Source organism: Capsicum annuum, chromosome 6, assembly GCF_002878395.1.
Source record: "Capsicum annuum cultivar UCD-10X-F1 chromosome 6, UCD10Xv1.1, whole genome shotgun sequence".
NCBI lineage: Eukaryota > Viridiplantae > Streptophyta > Magnoliopsida > Solanales > Solanaceae > Capsicum > Capsicum annuum.
The window spans coordinates 155815848-155836072 of record NC_061116.1 but is presented as its reverse complement, the minus strand read 5'-3'; the positions used below and the strand labels follow the sequence as shown (position 1 = coordinate 155836072).

Sequence of the window (20225 nt, the reverse complement as noted above, 5' to 3'; positions counted from 1 at the left end):
CTTACGAGATTCAAACCAGATGAAGACTACCTTGATGTTCCCAAAACAATCCATGTCTTAAATCAATGTTTCTAATATGATTCTTGAGCTCAAAAGGTGTCCAAGGAGGTTTGGAATTGGGGAAATGAAGCTTGGGGTCAAGGAGGAAGCAAAGCTAAAAAGAGTTAGCATTATCACCTAGGAACCCATTTTGGTTGCGAAGGCATCATTTCCTAGGCGCCAAATAGTGTCACCCATATGCTGCCAGCCCAAGCATCGCCTATCCTAGGTGCCAAGATGTTTTCTTAGGGGATGGAACCAGAAACCGACAATGCTCAAACTTTGTTTGGGTACTCCAGGCTCATTCAAAAACCTTGTGAAGGAAAATGAACTATACTAACCTATCAATAACAACATTCTGGACTCAACAGAATTGATTAAATTTCCATCGAAGCTTGTTTTGACAAAATGTGGACCCAAAATCTAATGTGCTATTTTAACCAATGTCCGACCAATAACCCAAAATGAGTCTGAAACCCTCAAAACCTAGATCAAGGGTTTCCCGAGCGTAAAATCTACATTTCAGAGCTAGCACTGTTGTTTGAATTTCCATCTGAGACTGTTTACTTGAAGTTTTGGTTCGATATAACTTCAAAAGCTCCAAAATAGAGAAATGAGCTTAAAACTTGACGAACTGTCCAAAAATTGAACCAACAGTTCTGGAAAGTCGTAAATGGCCTGTAGCTTCCGTGGGAAGACATGAAACACCAAAAATATATGGAAACCGAGAAAATGACCTAGATGGTCAGTATAATTTTGTCAAAGTTACTTTTGTGAAAAAAATGAGGCAAAGTTAAATGATTTTTGTATAACAAAACAAAGAATAATGACTTTTAGGTAATGAACACAAAGTTGGATCACCATCCATACAATTTACTCTCCACCTTATCTTATAACTACTATATCACCTTTCAAAGTTACTCATCATCAACAGACAAATCAAGTTCTTCTGGCTTTTGTAATGAACGTGCAGTGGAATCTGAATCAGAGTGCTTGTGGAGACCCCTTCTACTTGCTGCCAATTTTTCTCCATATTCTGCAAAGCCTGATCTAGGTAATGGTGCATTCATGTCCAATTGCCCACTAAAAGATTTTGTTTCATTCACAAAGTCCTCTAGAGCCTAAGTTCAGCTACACCCTTTTATTTTATATATCTTCCTTATCCAGCTTGATGAAGCATGCAGCCCAACCATGCCACTGGTGCGAGTAGAACCTGAATTTGTGCCCAAGTTATTTGCTATGCATCCTCCAAAACCGTGATACCACAAACTTCAAGTCCTTTACAAGTGTGAATGACTCTACTTCAGAAATAGCTTTCACTGTTCTAGTAGAGGATGGTAGAATCATACTTGGACGTGTGTCAAGGGCCCATGTCAGCAGTTCCTCACCACAGAAATCACCTAGATCTATATGACATGAATTAAAGAAACCAGTACGACCACCATTAGTGGTGTAAGAATCAAGATTCCCTCAAATTATGAAGAGCATTTCATTGAAGGATCACCCTCGCGCACAAGACATGTGCCTTGAGTACATCTTGCAGGTTTTAGCCTTTCACGTATTGCATCTCTCATTCTTTCATCCATTTGATCAAACAGTGGTACCTACCAAATTTTCAAATATAGATCAAAAAGGTATACAATCATTTGCATATTATCTTTTTACCATCCCGTGGAACTTGTATCATACACCAATAAAGTGTATTACATTTCCTAGTATAAATTCTTGTGTTGCCTTCAAGTACTCTTACAAAATTATACTCCCTCTGTCCCATTTTATGTGTCATCATTTTCTTTTTGGTCCGTCCCAAAAAGAATGTCATCTTTCCTTATTTGGTAACTATTTAAATACACAATTCACTTTACCCTTATTGGTTCTATTTAATTAAAAAGAAGATAGTAGCACATTTTTTATAAAGGGCAATTTGGTAAACATTACCAAGTCTTAGCTTATTTCTTAAACTCCATGCTCGGTCAAATGACGATACATAAAATGGGACGAGAGGGAGTATAAAAATAAATCAAAAATTATACGCTTATATGGGATCCAATGAAAAGTCCCATCCAAGATACTCAACGAGACTGTGATCAATGAGAACTTGAAGAGATTGTGATTTCTAGAGTCCTTTTCTGCTTGTCTGTTAATAAAAATACATAGGGATCTGATCTAACAAAAAAAAAAAAGAAGAATAAAGACTTGTGTAATGTACTCTTAGAACTACATCATAACAGAGGTGGTGCTTGATATCTCTGCGAAGATCTAGAGGAAGTCCTTGAGAATAGGTTCCTCATCTACTCCTCTTGTAGCAATCCATTTGTACTGATAATATGCTGCCTAAATTCTTGAGGTAACTTCCTATGGCGCATCCATTGTTCAGTGTCCAATCTCATTCTCCAGTCCTCTAATCAAACTGTTGTCGGTTGGAGATATGTCTTCCAGAGAATGTGAATTAATGTCTTAGCCAGACAGGACATTGTACCTTATTTTATCTTATAAGCTAAGAAAACTCTGATGTGATAAAATCAATTGCACGTATAAGTGGTGGCCAAGTAGCCTATAATGCAGCAATAGAGTAAATGTTAGCAAGACTAACTTGCATATTGCCGATGCGAAAGGCAAAAAGAACCTGGCCGAGTGTTGCAACTATGATGGCAAACCTTAATTTCTCCAATATGAGTGCTTGTAGAAAGACCTTGTCCAAGAGCACTGCATATCAACCAACACAAACAGAAGTTAAGATCGTGTGTCGAAAATTAGCAATGCTGATTCTTGGATGAATTAGGAAAATTTCCAGTCTTTTCTCTAAAAAGAAATCTTGTTCTACAAATAAAGTACATAAACCAGGTCGTTAAGTTTCTGGTTTGAAAGTGAGTTATTCATGTATTAAAACCAGCATAACTAGTACCACGCTTGGTAGCATTTTAGTTGTATGTATAAAATACAGCACACCAAGTACGGTGTTTGGTTACCCTGTTTACAATCTTGCATAACTAATACATAAAAAAATTATGAGAAAATATAGGTATTATTTATGCAGGGTGGGTAGAAGATGAAATAAATACCACATGAATAACTAAACCTAGCATAACTAGTACCTGCATTACTAATATATGCACAACTCTAACCAGCAACGAAACGACCCCTAACTGAATCAGGTCAAATAATGATAGATGCAGTTTACCATTCCAAATTAAGAATTTCCATGGAATGAAAGAAACATAAGCCCAGTACCAGGTGTGTTCAGATCCCTTAACTCAAAGGATCATATAAAACAGTCTTATCAAATTGATTTACTTACCTCAGGTTCTTCAAGCCCAGCCATAGGCAGTAGAAGTACTTGTTGAAAAACAAAGCAGATGTCATGCTAACCATCACAACATCACCATAAATACCAATTGGATAGTAATTATTACTAGGGTCACATTGTAATGTTGCTGGAATTCAACCAGGACTTCCTTTGTGGATCAGCGACTCTTTGGCAGTCAAAACATCCATAATCACACAATGGCATCTCAAGAATGCATGCATATATCCAGCAAGATTCTTGCCTCTCAATTGATAAAAGATACCAACAAGCTCCCAGTACCTATATTTATAATAAGGAAAAGTGTTGTTTATATGATTATTTTCTTCTATAAGGGAGGATTTAAGTTTCTTAAACAAGTCAATTTTCATAAGACATGAAAGATTATGAGTTGTGACGCCTGTGATGCAAGTCGGGCTGATGAGGGCGGGTCAAGGAGAATGACTGGAATACATATAGGTTGGAAAGCTTTAAAAGAGGGATGCATAGAACACCTTAGCAAAATCTTACATCGAAATGGGAGAGGAAAGTGAAGTGCTATATAAAACAGAAAAAGTTTACATGATATGTGTGTTTTTGTACTCGATATGGTTTGCCCAAGGAACAAGTTTGTGACGTTTGTTAGACCAAAACAGAAAATGTGTGGCATGGACGAAAATACTGATAAAGACAAAACATGATGCTTTCATTTGTGTACTGCAGTAGGGAAATGAAAAGAAGAGGACTTCCCTCATATGTATTAATAAATATCTAGTGCAGTATAGTATAAATTTGGCATAAAATGAAGCATCTATCAACACGGAGCTCAGACTTCAGTTATATGGCTTGCTAACATGTAGAGAATCAAGTTGTAAGCAGCTCTTGCCCATGCTGTTTGGGTGACAACATCAGTAGCTTTGACACTTTGTGACGACAACGGAAATATGAGATAAAGTCTGGGGAGATAATAAAAATGATAATGAATCTTAAGACATTCTTCGTGTTCGCCATTGTTGAAACTCGTAAATTAGGGATAACAACCCAAATCAATACCTGAAACAAAAAATAGCAATAGAATCTGTTCAATAAGTTTCATTACTTATTATCAGTATCAACACTAATAGTCAAAGACATAAATGCATACTTGTAAAATCAGCTTCACCACTTAAGTGGGATTTTCAATACTTAGCGCTTATCAGCTACTTTTACTTAGATAAGCCAAGCAGGATTAATTTCATTCTGCTACAATTAACAAATACCAATTTTTCCAGTGACCAAAGTGGGGTAAAGGCAGGGTTGCGATCTATGTTGCTCGGACTCAGGTGCGGGTGCCCGATACGGGTACGGATCTAGAGGTCGGATCCTTCACTGTCTCAATTTAAAGATTCAGGGATATGGATCTAGGGATGGATATGGGTGCGGGGATTCGGCGAAAAATAATTTGAATATCTAAAAATAGAGTTATAAAATATAAATTTTGAAATATTATGTGAAAAACTTGAGGAGAAAATATTTTTCAAGAAAAAAATCCTGAAAGGAGATAAAAAGAAAAGCAATAACATAGAAGTTTCTATATACAAGATATTTCATTTTCTTCAATTTCACCTTAGCTTTTATTTTTATTATAGAATTTCTTAAATTTGTCCCGACTTTCCCAGTCGATTTTGGTCAAAGTACCCAAAATCGGTTGACCATATCAGGTACGGATCCTACACCCACACCCACACTCATGTCGTGTTGACACGGGTGCGGTACCTAAAGTGAAGAGTCCGAGTAACTTAGGTTGCAATGACATCAATCATGAGACCTTTTCTGATGTATCTCTGTGCTATCTTTGAAGTATCTATAACAAGCTCTCCTCTTCAAAATACACGAGATGATGGAGAAATATCATCGGTTCTAAATCGAACAGAAATCTAAATCATGTAAAATATGTCAGCTATTGATCTAATAACTGTAAGGAGGATTTCTAGAGTAACTCTTATATCAATTAATTGTCATGTAGGACGGTGTGTCTATTTGTTCAACTTTATATAAGCTCAAGTGTCTACTCGTGCACACCCAAAGTTAGATGACATAGATGTAGCTGAGGCAAAATTAATGGGCATGTTTTATGTATTAGCTCTATATTTTCTACTGTTGGGTTCGAAATCGAGAGGGTGTCATCAGAAATTTTAAAGTTTACAAACTAAAATTGTGATAATTCAGATGATAATTAAAAAATATACTAAAGACATATTATTGATATTATTGTCCAATTGGCAGTTGTTGGGAGAAAAACTTATACTAAACAAGACTCTACATTATGGATTCTATTGTATTTTGGTATGAGAGGGAGTCTTACATTTATAGATGTCCAAAACCTTTCGATCAAGAAAGAGATTTGTCAAATATGAAAAAATTTTATATTTTTCTTTTAGGAAAAATAAAATTAATAATGGTATTACTTTTATTTTTCATTCAAGAAAATTAAAACTTAGACTTGATAAGAAAATCATGAAAAACCCCTAATAAATATCCCTTTTTTGGCTTTATTTTCTTGACATAATTTGATCTACCTTCTTCGCGTGCATGATCGTCGTTCTTTACATAATTTTTATCACTGCTACTTGTCATAGTTAAAAATAAGATTTAAAATGTTATGGCTAAAAGTGGGTTAAAAATAAATTTTTTATTTTTATTTTTAAAGATGCAGCATCAGGAATGTTGAAATATGCTTAAAACTTTTTTTCCACATGTTGTTGGACAAAAAATTTTTATTACCATCAAATTGATTGCAAATTGATTAGAACTGTCTTAAACTTGTCTTTAACCTCATTTCACTAAACCAGTGGATCTTTGAACTATAGGCTCTAATACCACTGGTTGGATTCGAAATCAAGAGGGCGTCATGCGAAAGCTTAAAATTTACAAACCAACACGGTGATAATTCGGATGATAAATAAAAATATACTAAAAGGACATATTATTGATATTATTGGTCAATTGACCTACACATGAAAATTTATATTAAAGGAGACATAAAAATTATTAGGAGAAAATATCCTACTAAACAAGACTCTTAAACGACTACATTGTGGATTCTATTGTATTCTGGTATGAGAAGGGGCCTTCTATAAATATAGATGTCTTTGTCAAATATGAAAAAGTGTTATATTTTTCTTTCAGAAAAAAAGTAAAAGTAATTATGGTATTACTTTTATTTTTCTTTCAAGAAAAGTAAAATCTAAAGTTGGTAAGAAAATTAGGACAAAAATCGTAACCGTTACTGTCATATGAATCTATTGATATAAAACTAAAATAAAAGCTAGAAATGAAAGGACAAATAGAATTAAGTATTATTGCAAGTAAAATGGCGAAAGAACTCTAAATAAAACCTTATAGATCTGGAATTACCATAAGCCATGATGATGACTAGGAGAAACAATCTCATGCAGGCTTCAGTTATAGGAGAAATAATCACCTAAAAGTGACTCGTAATGAATTATAAGCCACCAAGATAAAAAGAAAAACTAGATGGTTTTCCTTCAGCAGAAATCATGTGAAGAAAGAGTATTAAAGACTCCACAGTATATCTATAAGACAAAAATTTCAGGTCAAACATGTGAGAACTGTTAAAGAAATCTTAGGATTAATACATTCATCATACTTGTGTACTAGTTAACACAACGTAGGAGAAATCAATGAGACTGACAATTCTGCTGAATCAGAAAATTAAGTTGATATAAATTGAACAAAGCAAGATAAAAAATCAAAGCTAGAAGCCACTAAACGATGGCAAAGAACAAAACTACAAGATTGTAACACTTGAGATTTGGACCTATGTTTGAGCTACATTTGCCACTATTCAGGAGTCCTTTTATGTCGAGGGAATTTAACAATTTATATATATGCAAAAAAAATTGTTTTTACCCAATTTGCATGATATAATTTTCTAAGAATGACGAAGTGATTCAACTGAACCTTTTAGAACATGTAGCTCCTCCCTGATGCTCAATGGTACATAAATATACCATATACCATTAAGACAGTTTGTTGTTTCTTGTTTTACTAGTTTGACCGCAAGTATCTCACACGTATAACATTTGATTATTTAAAATTAAATAATTTTATATACTGCTGAGATTTTTAGTGAAGTTTAAAAAGTTTAAATTTACTTTTCAAAGATCCATCACATTTAAATAAAAAAATTAATATAAACATATATTTTAGTGTAAGCACATATATATTTTATCACCAGAAATTTCAAGTGGTTCATCGATCATCATTTTTGTGTTTTTCATGCAGTACCTCTTTCCCTTGTTGTCAGGGGCTAAGAGAGACGTATTAATTTGAACCATATTTATGATACAATTATTTTTTTTCTATATTTAAAATCTTTCATTATTTTTAAAGTCAAATCTTTATAAAATAATTGATTATATTCTTATTACGTACTTACAACTTTTAAAAATTTGATATTTTTTTAGTTTTTCTTGTTGTAACACTTTTATATTTTTTCTAAATTTTTCAAATCTTCCTTTATGCACTATGAGAGTGAGGTCATATTTTTTTGCTTACACTTTTTACTGACTAGTCAAAAAAGTCACTTCTTTAACACATTACCCTGTCAAAGTACCCTTAGAAAGCATAATACACATAATTTGTGTTCTATAAAAGATTCAATACAAGATTTAACATGATCAAATCACAACTGCATTTATAATGATTAAATAAATACATTATTTCACAATGCCTAAAAAACTTACATTCAATAGTTGGTTTAATAAATGGAGAAAAAAGTGAGGGAAGATCAAGGAACCATCTTGATAGGTCTGTATAGTAAGTTATTCATTCATGGAGGATGATCAAATATGCAATTTAACTATTGAAAATGACTCATCTAACCATCATTCTTTGGATTCTGGATAATATTTTCGAAAAGGTAACTGACTTCCTCTGATTTAAAGTAGCAGACATTTGCCCAAATTAATCAAATTTAGTTGATTTAGATTTCTTAAATTAATGAAAAAAATTAGTTGTCATTAATTCTGATGACTTCTAATTCGAAAATGTTTTACTATAAATATATTTAATTAATTTTCATCTTTTAATATTAGAAAAAAATAGTGAAAACACGATTTTATCTAAAGCAGAGACTTTTAATGAAGGACAAAAAGTTCAAACAATATTTTTAAGGTCCTTCACACTTTTAATATATTATAGATATAGATATAGATCCTTTTGTTAAATTTTGTAACGATGCAAGGACGAAGGAGTTTGACCAACTTAGATAATGTCGTTGTGGCATCATAAACACGTGTTACTTTTGGGTTCGAAATTGGGAGTGTGTTGCGGAAGCTAATAGTTGCAAATTATATCGAGATACTAATTTAGACAAAAGGAAAACATATTTAAAAATATATTATCAATATGAAAAATTTTCGCCTAAACCAGATCATTTTGAGGACTACATTTTGGATGCTATTTATCTATAAAGTTCCACAACATTTCATTTAAAAAAAAATTAGTCAAATATGAAACAGTTTTATATTTTTTTTTTTTAGAAAAATAAAAGTAATTATGGTATTACTTTGACTTTTCTTTCATAAAAAATAAAATTCAAATTGGTAAGAAAATTAAAGCACAAATAAATTTTTGCCCTGATTTTCTTACCAAATTTAAGTATTAGTCTTCTATTAAAGGAAAATAAAGATAATATCATAATTACTTTTATTTTTTCTAAAAGCTTGTTGGATTCAAAATTGAGGGTATGTCATGAGAAAGGTAATAGCTGCAAACCACGTAGAGGCAATAATCCAGACGAAAAGAAAAACATGTTACAAAACATATTATTGATATGGTTTTTGGACAAACGACCTACATATTAAAAATAATATTGAAATATTTAAAACCTATTGGGAGAAAATCTACCCTTAAATCATACTCTTTTGAGGACTATATTATAGTTGTTATTATGTTGTTGGTATGGGAAGAGAGCCTTCTATATAATTATAGAGGTCCGAAATCTTTCCTCCAAGAAAAAGGTTAGGCAAATTTTAAAAAAAAATTATATTTTTCTTTTAGGAAAAATAAAAGTAATTATAATATTAATTTAACTTTCCTTTCATGAAAAATAAAACTCAAATTTGATTTAAAAAACAACTTTAAAACCCTAATAGTTTCCTCTTTTACTTTTTTTTTTTCTGAACATCTTTTGCGTTATTTACTAACTTGGGTTTATGTTTAAACTGTTAAATTTTATAAAGAAACACATCATATGTTCACATAAACCAAGAACACTTATAAAAGTCACAAAACATTCGAGATAAAAGGCACATACCTTTGTCCGCCATTGCAACACGTAACCGAAGACGAACTAAGTTGAGTCTTCCTTTTCTTTGCTTATAATGGCTGGCAGCTTATGAGAATATGTCTTTTTTTTTTTGTTAAAGCCAGGAGAGGGGACCTAGCCTTATATTTATAGGCTTAAAAGTCAACCTATTGCACTTCCCATTATGGGATCACAGGTCTACTACAGGCCTACACTATTGTCAGTCTGCACCAATAACAAGAAATAGATACAGGCTCATATGAAATTCAAATGAATACACAACCAGTGCCTTGTCCACCAACTAATAATATCAGTTTGTTTTACTTTAACATAATAAAAAGTTAATGTTAAGTCCGCATAAAATAAATAATTCTAACATTCTCCCAATTGGACAACGTTAACTTTTAAAGAAAAGTTTTAGAAAACTTATTTTTATGAAAGTGACTCTCGGGCTGAATAGACAGTGGCCATAAATATTTAGTGGTGGAACGTCATTTCAAACATAGTTCAGTCAATCAAAACATCACTGTTGAACTGCAGCAGTACTTGCATCAACCAACGACACAAGACCAGTTCACAATTACTAGCACTGAAGTTTTGTAGACATAAACCAAATAATATGGTAGTGTAGCAATAAATAGCCAACATGGACTCCAAATTGAGGCTATCTCATTGTTAATCCTTCAAACAATTTTTCATATCAATATGTACACTTAAAATCAATATGTGTACCATAAAAAAATCGTCACCGCAATTTTCTATTATAATTTGTGTGAGTACTAAAATAACATGTGCTCCACCAGAAAATCTTGATTTTCAAGGTTCAACATGTACAACATATTACAGGGTGCAACAACCAGAAAATCCACAAGGTAGAATGATATACCATATATGTCTCCAAAAGAAAGATCCAATAAAACAACGATATGATCTTATCAATATGAGACATAGCCAACACATAAGGCAAAAAGCTTTAATATAATAAAACAATATTAAAGTGTGGACACTAATAATCAACAACATAAATGATAGCAAAATCTACCATAGCATAAATGTCAATTCAAGAGATAATATCACGATAAGCCCAAAACGATAAGGTGAATAGTCTAATGACAAATGAATAACAATATTAAATACTCCCACTAACCCAGCAAATCAAATGACTCAACAACATCCATATAAGTGATAATTTCGTCGAACTTTAAGTACCATTGTCGAGAAGCTTGCTTCAAGCCATAGATAGGTTTCTTCAATTTACACATAAAATGCTTACTGCCTTTACCAAGAAAACCTTGGGGTTGCTGAATGTAAAACTTTTCATTAAGATCACATTCAAAAAGGTTGTCTTTAAATCCTTTTGATATTGATACAAGACAAACAAGGAGAACACGAAACACACTCCAAATTAGTCCACTAATCTTAAGGATCTGAGGATCTTTTTTGGAGACCACTCTCGGATTCACTACCAACAAGAAGAATACAAAATTCAATCATGTATATAACACCCAAAACAACATCAACACGTGAAGAATAAGAGGATTACAGTAATAATAACCAACGGTTTCAATGACACAAGAAACAACAATAAAAGATTACACTAAACAAAGGGATAGAAAGATAGACTACATGAAGGCATAATCTTAAGAACCCAAGAGCATATTCCACTCTTGGACCCTTAGCACTACACACTACAAAGCATCTATCTCTTACATGGTACAAGAGGGACCTCGATCTCCCAAGCATCCAACGTTTTCAAGCTTGAATCCAACACGAGTGATTCCACACTCAAGTTGAAATCCCTAGTTGCAATGTTTGGCCATAGGGGCCTTTCTCACAAGAGAGAAATGTCTAAGTGTCTACAACTTTAAATATTCATCAAAACTAATGACTAAAACCCTACATCATTCTATTTATAGTGTATTACAAATAATAGGTAAAATGACCAAATGGACCCTTTAATGAAATGTGACCAAGGGCGCCCTTGGAGTGCAAGTTTAGGGTTAGTTTTGGTGTGATCCAATGTCTTCTCCACACTTCACTTGGACGTTTTATTGGATGGGTCCAACGCATTCTCACATACGTGAATCCTCGTGATCGTACCCATATCAGATATAGCTCAAGATCAAAATGGGCTACCAATGCCATAATGATCCTAAAAGAATCCTTAGATGATACCAGTGAAAAAGTTTCATTGTAATCAGCCTCTTCTCTCTATGTAAATCCTTTAGCAACTAATCTCACCTTGAATCGCTCAATATTTCCATTTGAATCCTTTTCCTGATGTAGATGCACCAGATGAGGCTGCACATGTCATAGAGCCTTGTACTATCAGAAAAACTAGCCCATTTACATCCAACAACCTTCTGGCCTTTAGGAAGCTCTAAAAGCTCCGCACATTATTGCTACTCATGGATTTCATCTCTTCAGACATGGAATCAAGCCACATCTTTGATTGAGCACATAATGAAGCTTCAGAAAAGGTTACAGGATCAACAGTGTCACCTTTAGCTAGGTATACTAATAATTATCTGATAGCAGTGATTGTCTTGGTCTACTTGATCTTCTTAAATTCTGAACCTCTTGATCAACAACAATAGGTGCCTGAACCACTTTTTCAATAATAGGTACGTGAATTTCTGCAGGTACAAAGTTATCAGCTTGTACATAAATATGAGGTTCATAATGTATAGGTGTAGACACAAATGATTTTGAGGTAATAGAAAAGGTAATTCTAAAAACTTCAATACTTTTAGTTGGCTCACGAGCAATATTCAGAGAATAATCCTTATCTGCAATATCAAATTAAAGAAATTTTACATTTTGAGATTTAATTATTCTTGTTCCCCTGGTAGGACAGTAGAACATGTATCCTTTAGAATAAGCTGGATAACTAATAAAAAACAACATGAGGTTCTAGGTTCAGTTTTCTTTCCTGAAGGGTTATATATCTTTACCTCCGCAAGACATCCTCAAACTCAAAAATGATTTAAACTGGGTTGTCTATTGGTCCACAACGCAAAAGGGGTTTTAGGGACTGACTTGGAAGGGAAAAGATTAAAAATTTACATGGATGTTTTAATAGCTTCACCTCAGAGGAACTCAGGTAAGTTAGATCTACTCATCATACTTCTCATTATATCTTTTAAAGTACGGTTTCGCCTTTCGGCTACACCACTTTAATCAGGACTGCGAGGCATAATGTACTGGGCAATTATGCCACAATCTTACAGATATTTGGCAAAGGGTCCCATTTGTTGCCCAGTCTCTGTGTATCTATCATAGTACTCACCCCCACGATCAGATCTCACTATCTTAATGACCTTTCCCAGTTGTTTCTCTACTTCAGTTTTAAACACTTTGAACATTTCAAGAGAATCTGATTTTTCTTTAATAAGAAAAACATAACCATACCGAGAAAAGTCATCAATAAAGGTGAGAAAATAACTTGAACCACATATTGTAGTAGAATACAGACCACTTATATCTGTGTGAATGATTTCCAACAAACCAGAACTACGAGTAGCATTCTTTTTTCTTGTTTTAGTCAACTTTCCTCTAATGCAATCAATACAAGTTCCTATGTCCCTAAAATCAAGAGAAGGTAAAATATTAGAATTAAGCAATCTATCAACTCTATCTATAGAGATATGACCTAAATGCCTATGCCACAACATGCCCGATTTTTCATTTAAAATAGATCGTTTAGACCCAACAATTTCAGAATTAAAAGAGTTGCATTCAAAATCAGAAGTCAAGAAAATTTTAAATAAACCATCGGATAGGATTCCATGACAACTCGGGAGTTCAAAAGCAAATTAATTTTTCCATTAAGAAAATTAAAACCAAAATCAAATCTGTCTAAAACTGGAATAGAAATCAAATTTCGTCTAAAAATGGCACATAAAGAGTGTTTTCAAGAACAAGCTTATAGACAGTTTCTAAGTCTAAAACTACAGTTCCTATGAACTCTACTTCAACTTGGATATCTGTGGCAACTCTAATTCTTGACTCTGTTTCCTTTGGCTTCCTTTTGTTTTTGAACCCCTACAAGGAAATGGCAACATGAGTAGTAGCTCCACTATCAAACCAGCAAGAATTAATAGGGACATCTACAAAGTGTGACTCAAAACAAACAAGAGCTAGGTGATTACCTTCTTTTGACCCCTTCTTTTTATCCTAGAATAAAATTTGGTGCAATCTCTCTGATTTGTGACCAGGTTTCTTACAAAAGAAGTAATTATTATTTTTCTCAAAAACCATATTATTGGTCCCAGGATAATCAGTCTGATCTTTATCATGCCTTTTATTGTCCTGACCTTAGGTCCTTTGTTAGAGTTTGCTTTAGAATCATGAGAAGCTAACATGGCAACCTCACCCTTCTTATTTTATTCTTTCCTCTTAAATAACACATTTAGATATGAGATCATTGATTGACCACGATTCATCCTAAGTTTTATAGGCAGCTTTTATCGGCTAACACAGCAGGCGAAGAGTTAAGAACAGAGTGAACAATGTAAGTATCAGGAAGAGTTATTTGAAGAGTTTTCATCTTGGATTGAATGTGGACCATCTTAAGTATGTAATCTCTAATACCCCAGTAAAGTCATACCTCATCCCTGCAAGTTTATTCATTAGATCTCTAGATACAAGATACCTTTCTTCCACTTGAGCAAGAAACTTTTTAGCATTGGTAGTTTCAGGTAAGCCACTTTTGAGATGGTCAGCAATTAACCTCCTAAAATCAAGGATGCATAGCCTATTAGATCTCTCTCACTTAACATAAAATTTCTTTTCAGCAGTTGTACTAGAATCAGTGAGAGTTGGAGGCCCATCCTCAAGCAAGGTTTGATCTATGTCAGCCATGCCTAAAGCAAATTCAAGATCTTCTTTTCATCGCTTAAAGTTAGAGCCCGACAAAACCACAACTTCAGCATTGTTATTGTTCAAATAAATGGTAACTATTCAAAACACAACATGAATGAATTTATCAAAATAGAAAGGGATAAAAATAATAATCTTATCACAACAATGAGTCCAGCAGCATCAACAAGTAGCCTCTTTTTGGGCAGGGCAAGAAAATATTTTCAATATTAGAATCTATCCCCTTTGGGCAGATAAATTTACTAAAATCAAAATATTTTCACATATGTGGCTCATCACAATACTAATTTAAAACACACAATAAATCTCTTTTGAGCAGATCATTGTATGTTCTAACTTAGTGATATCCCTCAAAATGGATCAAACAAGTCTCATACAGCAAAGCAAATAGGTCACTTTAGTGTACACTAATTACCCTAATTTACAAAACAAATTCAATCTCAGGGATTTAACATGCCATTGCTTCATTTGCTCATGTGACACAATAAGTAACCACAAAATTAAAAATATTATAGATAAAGTTAACACTCTTTAAACAAGAAACGCAGTGGAAAAAAAATTAAATTAGTGATAATATTAAACAAATTTCAAAACTCAATCATATTGAGGTTCTCGAAAAATACATCATAGTATTTAGTCATAGGGTTCGAGATTTATTTGAAAAACTCTTGATACCAAGTGTTAAAATTTATAGAAAAACACACAATATGTTCACATAAATCAAGAACACCTATAAAAGTAACGAAACATGCGAGAGAAAAGGTGTGTTCCTTTGTCCACCATTACAACGTGTAACCGAAGATGAAGTAGGCTGAGTCTTTCTCTCCTTTGCTTATGACGTCTGACAGCTTATGGGAATACGTCTTTTTTTTTTTTGTTAAAGCTAGGAGAGGGGACCTAGCCTTATATTTATAGGCTTAAAAGCCTTAACCTAATGCACCTCCTATTATGGGCTCACAGGTCTACTACAGACCTACACTATTGTCAGCCCACAACAATAACATGAAATGGATACAGACCTATATGGAATCTGCATGAATACACGACCTTTGTCCTGTCCACCAACTAATAACATTAGCCCATTTTAATTTAACGTAATAAAAATTTAATGTAAGTCCACATAAAATAAATAATTCTAACATAAACACTAGCAATACTGTTTTTTTTTAAAAAATTAAATCATGTCATTGATGCAATATAATACTCTGCTTGTCAGTCTACTATTTAGTAGTACATATTTTCATTTGCATAATTGAGAAGTTTATGCGAGTGATGATAATTAATATTCTCATAAGCTTCCACTATTTAATATGTTCTGTGTACAGATGTTCACTTGCACACTATTTCCTTTTTATAAAACAGTTAAGAAAATCTATTTCTAAATTTGAAAATAATTTGACTTAATATTTATGTATCAAATGTTTGAATAATCTTATGAATACGTAAGTATTTGATATTCTTAAGACCATAACATTAAAAAAAATTAACTTTTTTTATTCACGTATCAAATAGATTCACATTAGTTTTTTTCTTTTGAAAAAAAAAAAAAACAGTACTATATTTAAGCTCATAATGGATATAGTAGCCACACATGCAAATCAGCCTCATACATAGGCCATAATGTGCAGGGATTTGCAAGCTCATAATGGATCCATTATCTAATGGATGATTTAAGCTCGGATAAGTTATATAAATAACCAAACATTTTTATCATTTCTAAATTTCTCTCTCCTCTCTTTATGTATAAGCCATCTATTCTCTTTATGTATAAGCCAACAAGGGCAGTACTATCACAGCATTAACTATTGTACCTCTTGCTGGACAGAATGTACAGGAGACATTTTTTAATTTATTTTCTTTTTTTCCTCTTTTAACTAATGGTGAGGCACGTGGAAAGGCTTTCACATCCACGTGTTCACTGTTAAGTACTTCCTATATAGAGAGAATATTGAACAATGTAGCCAGAGTTGCTTCACTTCTATAGAGAAAATTTCCAAGCAAACCCCCAAAATCATAAGAATTTTTCCAGCTATTTCTTCCTTCGCCAACGACTTTGCATTTACAGGTACAATCAGGTGTTTTTTTAGACCTTTGTGGGGGCTCTGTCTGGTTGGGCTTCAATAGTTTTCGTTGCAGTGAGTTAATTGTTTTAGTTTTTTTCCAGTTCTGGGTTTCTATTATTACTGATATTGATTAGAATTGTAATTCACAATTTGGTTGCTACAAATTTTTTGTGTATATTGTTACTATTTTGAAAATTACGACATGCAACTCTCCAGCTCCGCGTTTCTCTTTGAAGGTTGTAAAATTGATCATTTGTGTGAGTTTTCTGCAATAATTACCGTATTTTGCTATTTCATTGTTTAATTTGGAGTTCTCTTATTTGTTTGATATTGTGTCTGCCTCCATTTTCGTTCATAGTTTTTCCTTACGGCTTTTTTTTTGGTTTGTGTCTGATCGACCTTCAATATTTACCGTTGGGGTGAGTTAATTGTTTTGTATTTTTTTTTATTTTGGGTTTATATGATTTCTAAAATTGCTTAGAATTGTAATTCACAATTTGACTACTACAAATCTTGCAGACGTAGTTGTGTTTGTTTTTGGTACTTTGAAAATTTTGACATACAAGTCTCCACGCAGTACTCATGTTAAATTATGCCCCGCTATGTTTGCAGTACACATGGTCTTCAGATCCACGATCGATAATATAACAGCCGACACTCCTGACTGGACATGCAAGGTTCAAATTGTCGACATTAATTGAGAGAGAAAAAACCTAGAGAAGCAAATCTGATTTCAAGATCTCATTTTAGAGGATGAGCATGTACTGCCGCCTATATAGTCATATTGTTTACCTAGATCTTATGAACACTTTCAATTTTACAGGGCCAACAGATTAGGGCGGTTGTGTATGGAAATGACATTGCTTATTATACTGACAAGTTGATGCTCTCCAACACGTAATTGATCTCGGATGCACGGGTAAGGATCTCACCGAAATCATATGGGCGGCCAATACACACCTTCTATTGGATACTTGATAAGGAAATAATAGTTGAACTTATTAGCCCAAATAATGAGCTTGAAAAGCCCCTGCCACCGCCAACCAAGTTGAATGTCATGCCTTTAGGTAATATTTCTCAACTGACAGTCACACCCTCTACAGAAATCGGTATAGTATTTGTTCCAAATATTACTTTGCTGAATTTATATGCTTGCAAATATACATGGTAAACATATTTTCTGATTTGTTGCTATCAGATATTCTAGAAATTGTTATCCGTTGTAGCCCCGAGAAATATACAGGACGTACTCAAAATAAGTACCGTGAGATTACTATGGCCAACAATCAATATGTATAACCTACTGCACAAGACACTTGAGCTATTGCCTTTACGTACTTGCATTTAGCATTTTCAGGAGCGCACAATTTCTGCCGACTTTATGGGATGACTTTGGAGAAATTGAAGGGTCCGAATTGCAAGTTAAAGTGGAAAAGAAAGAGTACCCAGTCATTGTTGGAAGGAACATAGCAATTTCTAGTCATCAAGGTATAACCATCGAAACATACCCCCACTAAAAGGTGCTCATAAGAAGAGCAACATTGCTCAACCATTTTCTATGTGCAAGTTTATCACTGCAGACCAAGTTCAGTACCACGATACGCATTGATCCTTCCTACCCACAGGCATTGGAGCTCCTCAAATGGTATGAAATTGTCATATTCCTTCACCAACTTCAGGCATTGGAACTCCTCAAATGGTATGAAATTGTCATATTCCTTCACCAACTTCATCGTGACTTTAGGGAACACAAAGGCTAACATATTTGATATTTGATGTGCTGATAGGGCCAAATCAAACAACGACATTCTTACAAGCCGTGCATTAGGTATGCATACAGGCGGTGCATCAGGCAGCTCCTCCGCATCGTTCATCCCCCCATCCTTACTCCAACTACTGATCGCGTTACCTCCATTGCAGAAATGACTTTACACACTTCCGTAAGTACTTTTATTATCTGCACTTGCTTAGTTTACTCGTGGTGTGGACTAAATATGTACATACGTATGCTCTTCTCAATAGGTCGGACTTTTCAACATTGAAGTTGCAATGTCAATATCAAATAACTTTCAAAAGTTTTGTGTGTTAAAATGTTCAGGCTGCAACAAAAAAAAAATGCACAAAGGGCAAGAAGCCATTTGATTGTCCAAGATGTGAGTGGAAGATGACATTAGTGTCGCGGTATTATGTTCATTCCATACACATAAATATTACTTATGTAAAACATAATATACACCTCCAGTATTAACTAACTACGCCTGCAGTGGTATGTTCCAAATCGATCTTACTGATGGCAGTGGCTCGGTAACAGCATCGATATCTGGTGTACTTGGTGAAAAGATGTTTTTCATGACAGCAGAAGATATATTCGACACAACTTGTGTCAAGGTGAGGCTTTGTTTATATATCTCTTCAATTTTATTAATTTAACCTTTCCGCTCACGCATGTTTCTAGTTGTATAACTAGCTCCTGTTTACAGCTCCAACTCATTCACACTGACCATATCCAACAACTGTTGTCCAACAAAATATTCTACATTCAGTTAAAGAAGTCATCCTGGGTAAGCGCTAATGGTACCCATATAGGTCCAACAGTTCTATCGTACACAAAAAAAAGTGCAGTTGCTTCCGTCTACCATCAAGGACAAAAATGCTAAAAAAAAATAAACCCATCTGCTATAAGTGGGATGACAATGGAAGCAACAGTTGTTAAATATGGGACTTCAAGTGCAACAGCGCTAGTTGAATCGTCTGCACCAGCAAAAAACTATAAGAGGTTAGTAAACTTGAATTTGGGGAAAAGATGTTGCCTATGTTCTGGTTAAAACTTCATCTAATTTCACTACTAAAAAAAGGAGAAAATCGACCACAAAAACCAACCACAAGTGGTCGTTTTTTCCCAATTTTCGACAACAAAATCGACCAAAGTGCGTGGTCAGTAAAGTAATGGTAGTTTTTTAAAAATCGACCAGTTGTGGTCGATTTTTTTAAAAATATATATATGTTTTTTAAATTTATTATTATTTAATCAGAAAAGGCTCAAAAATATTCCTGAACTCTCCGAAATAGCTCAAAAATGCCCTTCGTTAGATTTTTGGCTCAAAAATATCCCTCCGCTAAATATTTGGCTCAAAAATACCCCTCCTCTAACGGAATTCAAAAAAGGATCAAAAATGCCCCTGAACTATCTGAAATGGGTCAAAATTACCCCTCCCTTAATGAAATTAAATTATTTCGATTATTTCGTTAATTTATATAAAGTTCATCATTTAATTTATATTTCGTTAATTTCTTTAAGTGAAAATTTATATTTCGTCAATTTATATTTCGTTAATTTCTTTAAAGATTAAAAAGATGTAAAGTGAAAATACCTTAGAATAAATGTATGTTTTTCAATCAAATCAAATTCAACCAATTTATATTATAATTCAAATATTTTTTTTCGTTATCTTATTTTTAAAATTAAACAAAAACTTTTATGTAAAAAAATTAAAGTATTAGGGTTAAAAAGTTGAAGTTAGGGTTTAATTCAATTGAAATAATTTAGTTTTGTTAAGGGGAGGGGTATTTTTGAGCCAAATATTTAACAGAGGGGTATTTAACGAAATTAAATTATTTCGATTATTTCGTTAATTTATATAAAGTT

The 20225-nt window shown here is 33.4% G+C and overlaps 1 protein-coding gene and 1 pseudogene across 1 annotated transcript in view; one reads left to right on the top strand and one right to left on the bottom strand.

Annotated features, from left to right (window-relative positions):
• Positions 1 to 822: 822 nt before the first annotated feature.
• On the bottom strand, positions 823 to 18312 carry LOC107874974 (annotated as a pseudogene).
• The window catches only part of LOC107873157, a gene marked incomplete in the record, with an annotated part of 24882 nt that continues 22291 nt past the window's right edge, over positions 17635 to 20225 (top strand). Inside the window, 7 exon segments of the mRNA XM_047414927.1 lie at positions 17635 to 17646; positions 17937 to 18067; positions 18205 to 18224; positions 18367 to 18519; positions 18678 to 18760; positions 18844 to 18967; positions 19060 to 19234. Coding sequence (XP_047270883.1) covers positions 18222 to 18224; positions 18367 to 18519; positions 18678 to 18760; positions 18844 to 18967; positions 19060 to 19234 — 538 coding nt within the window.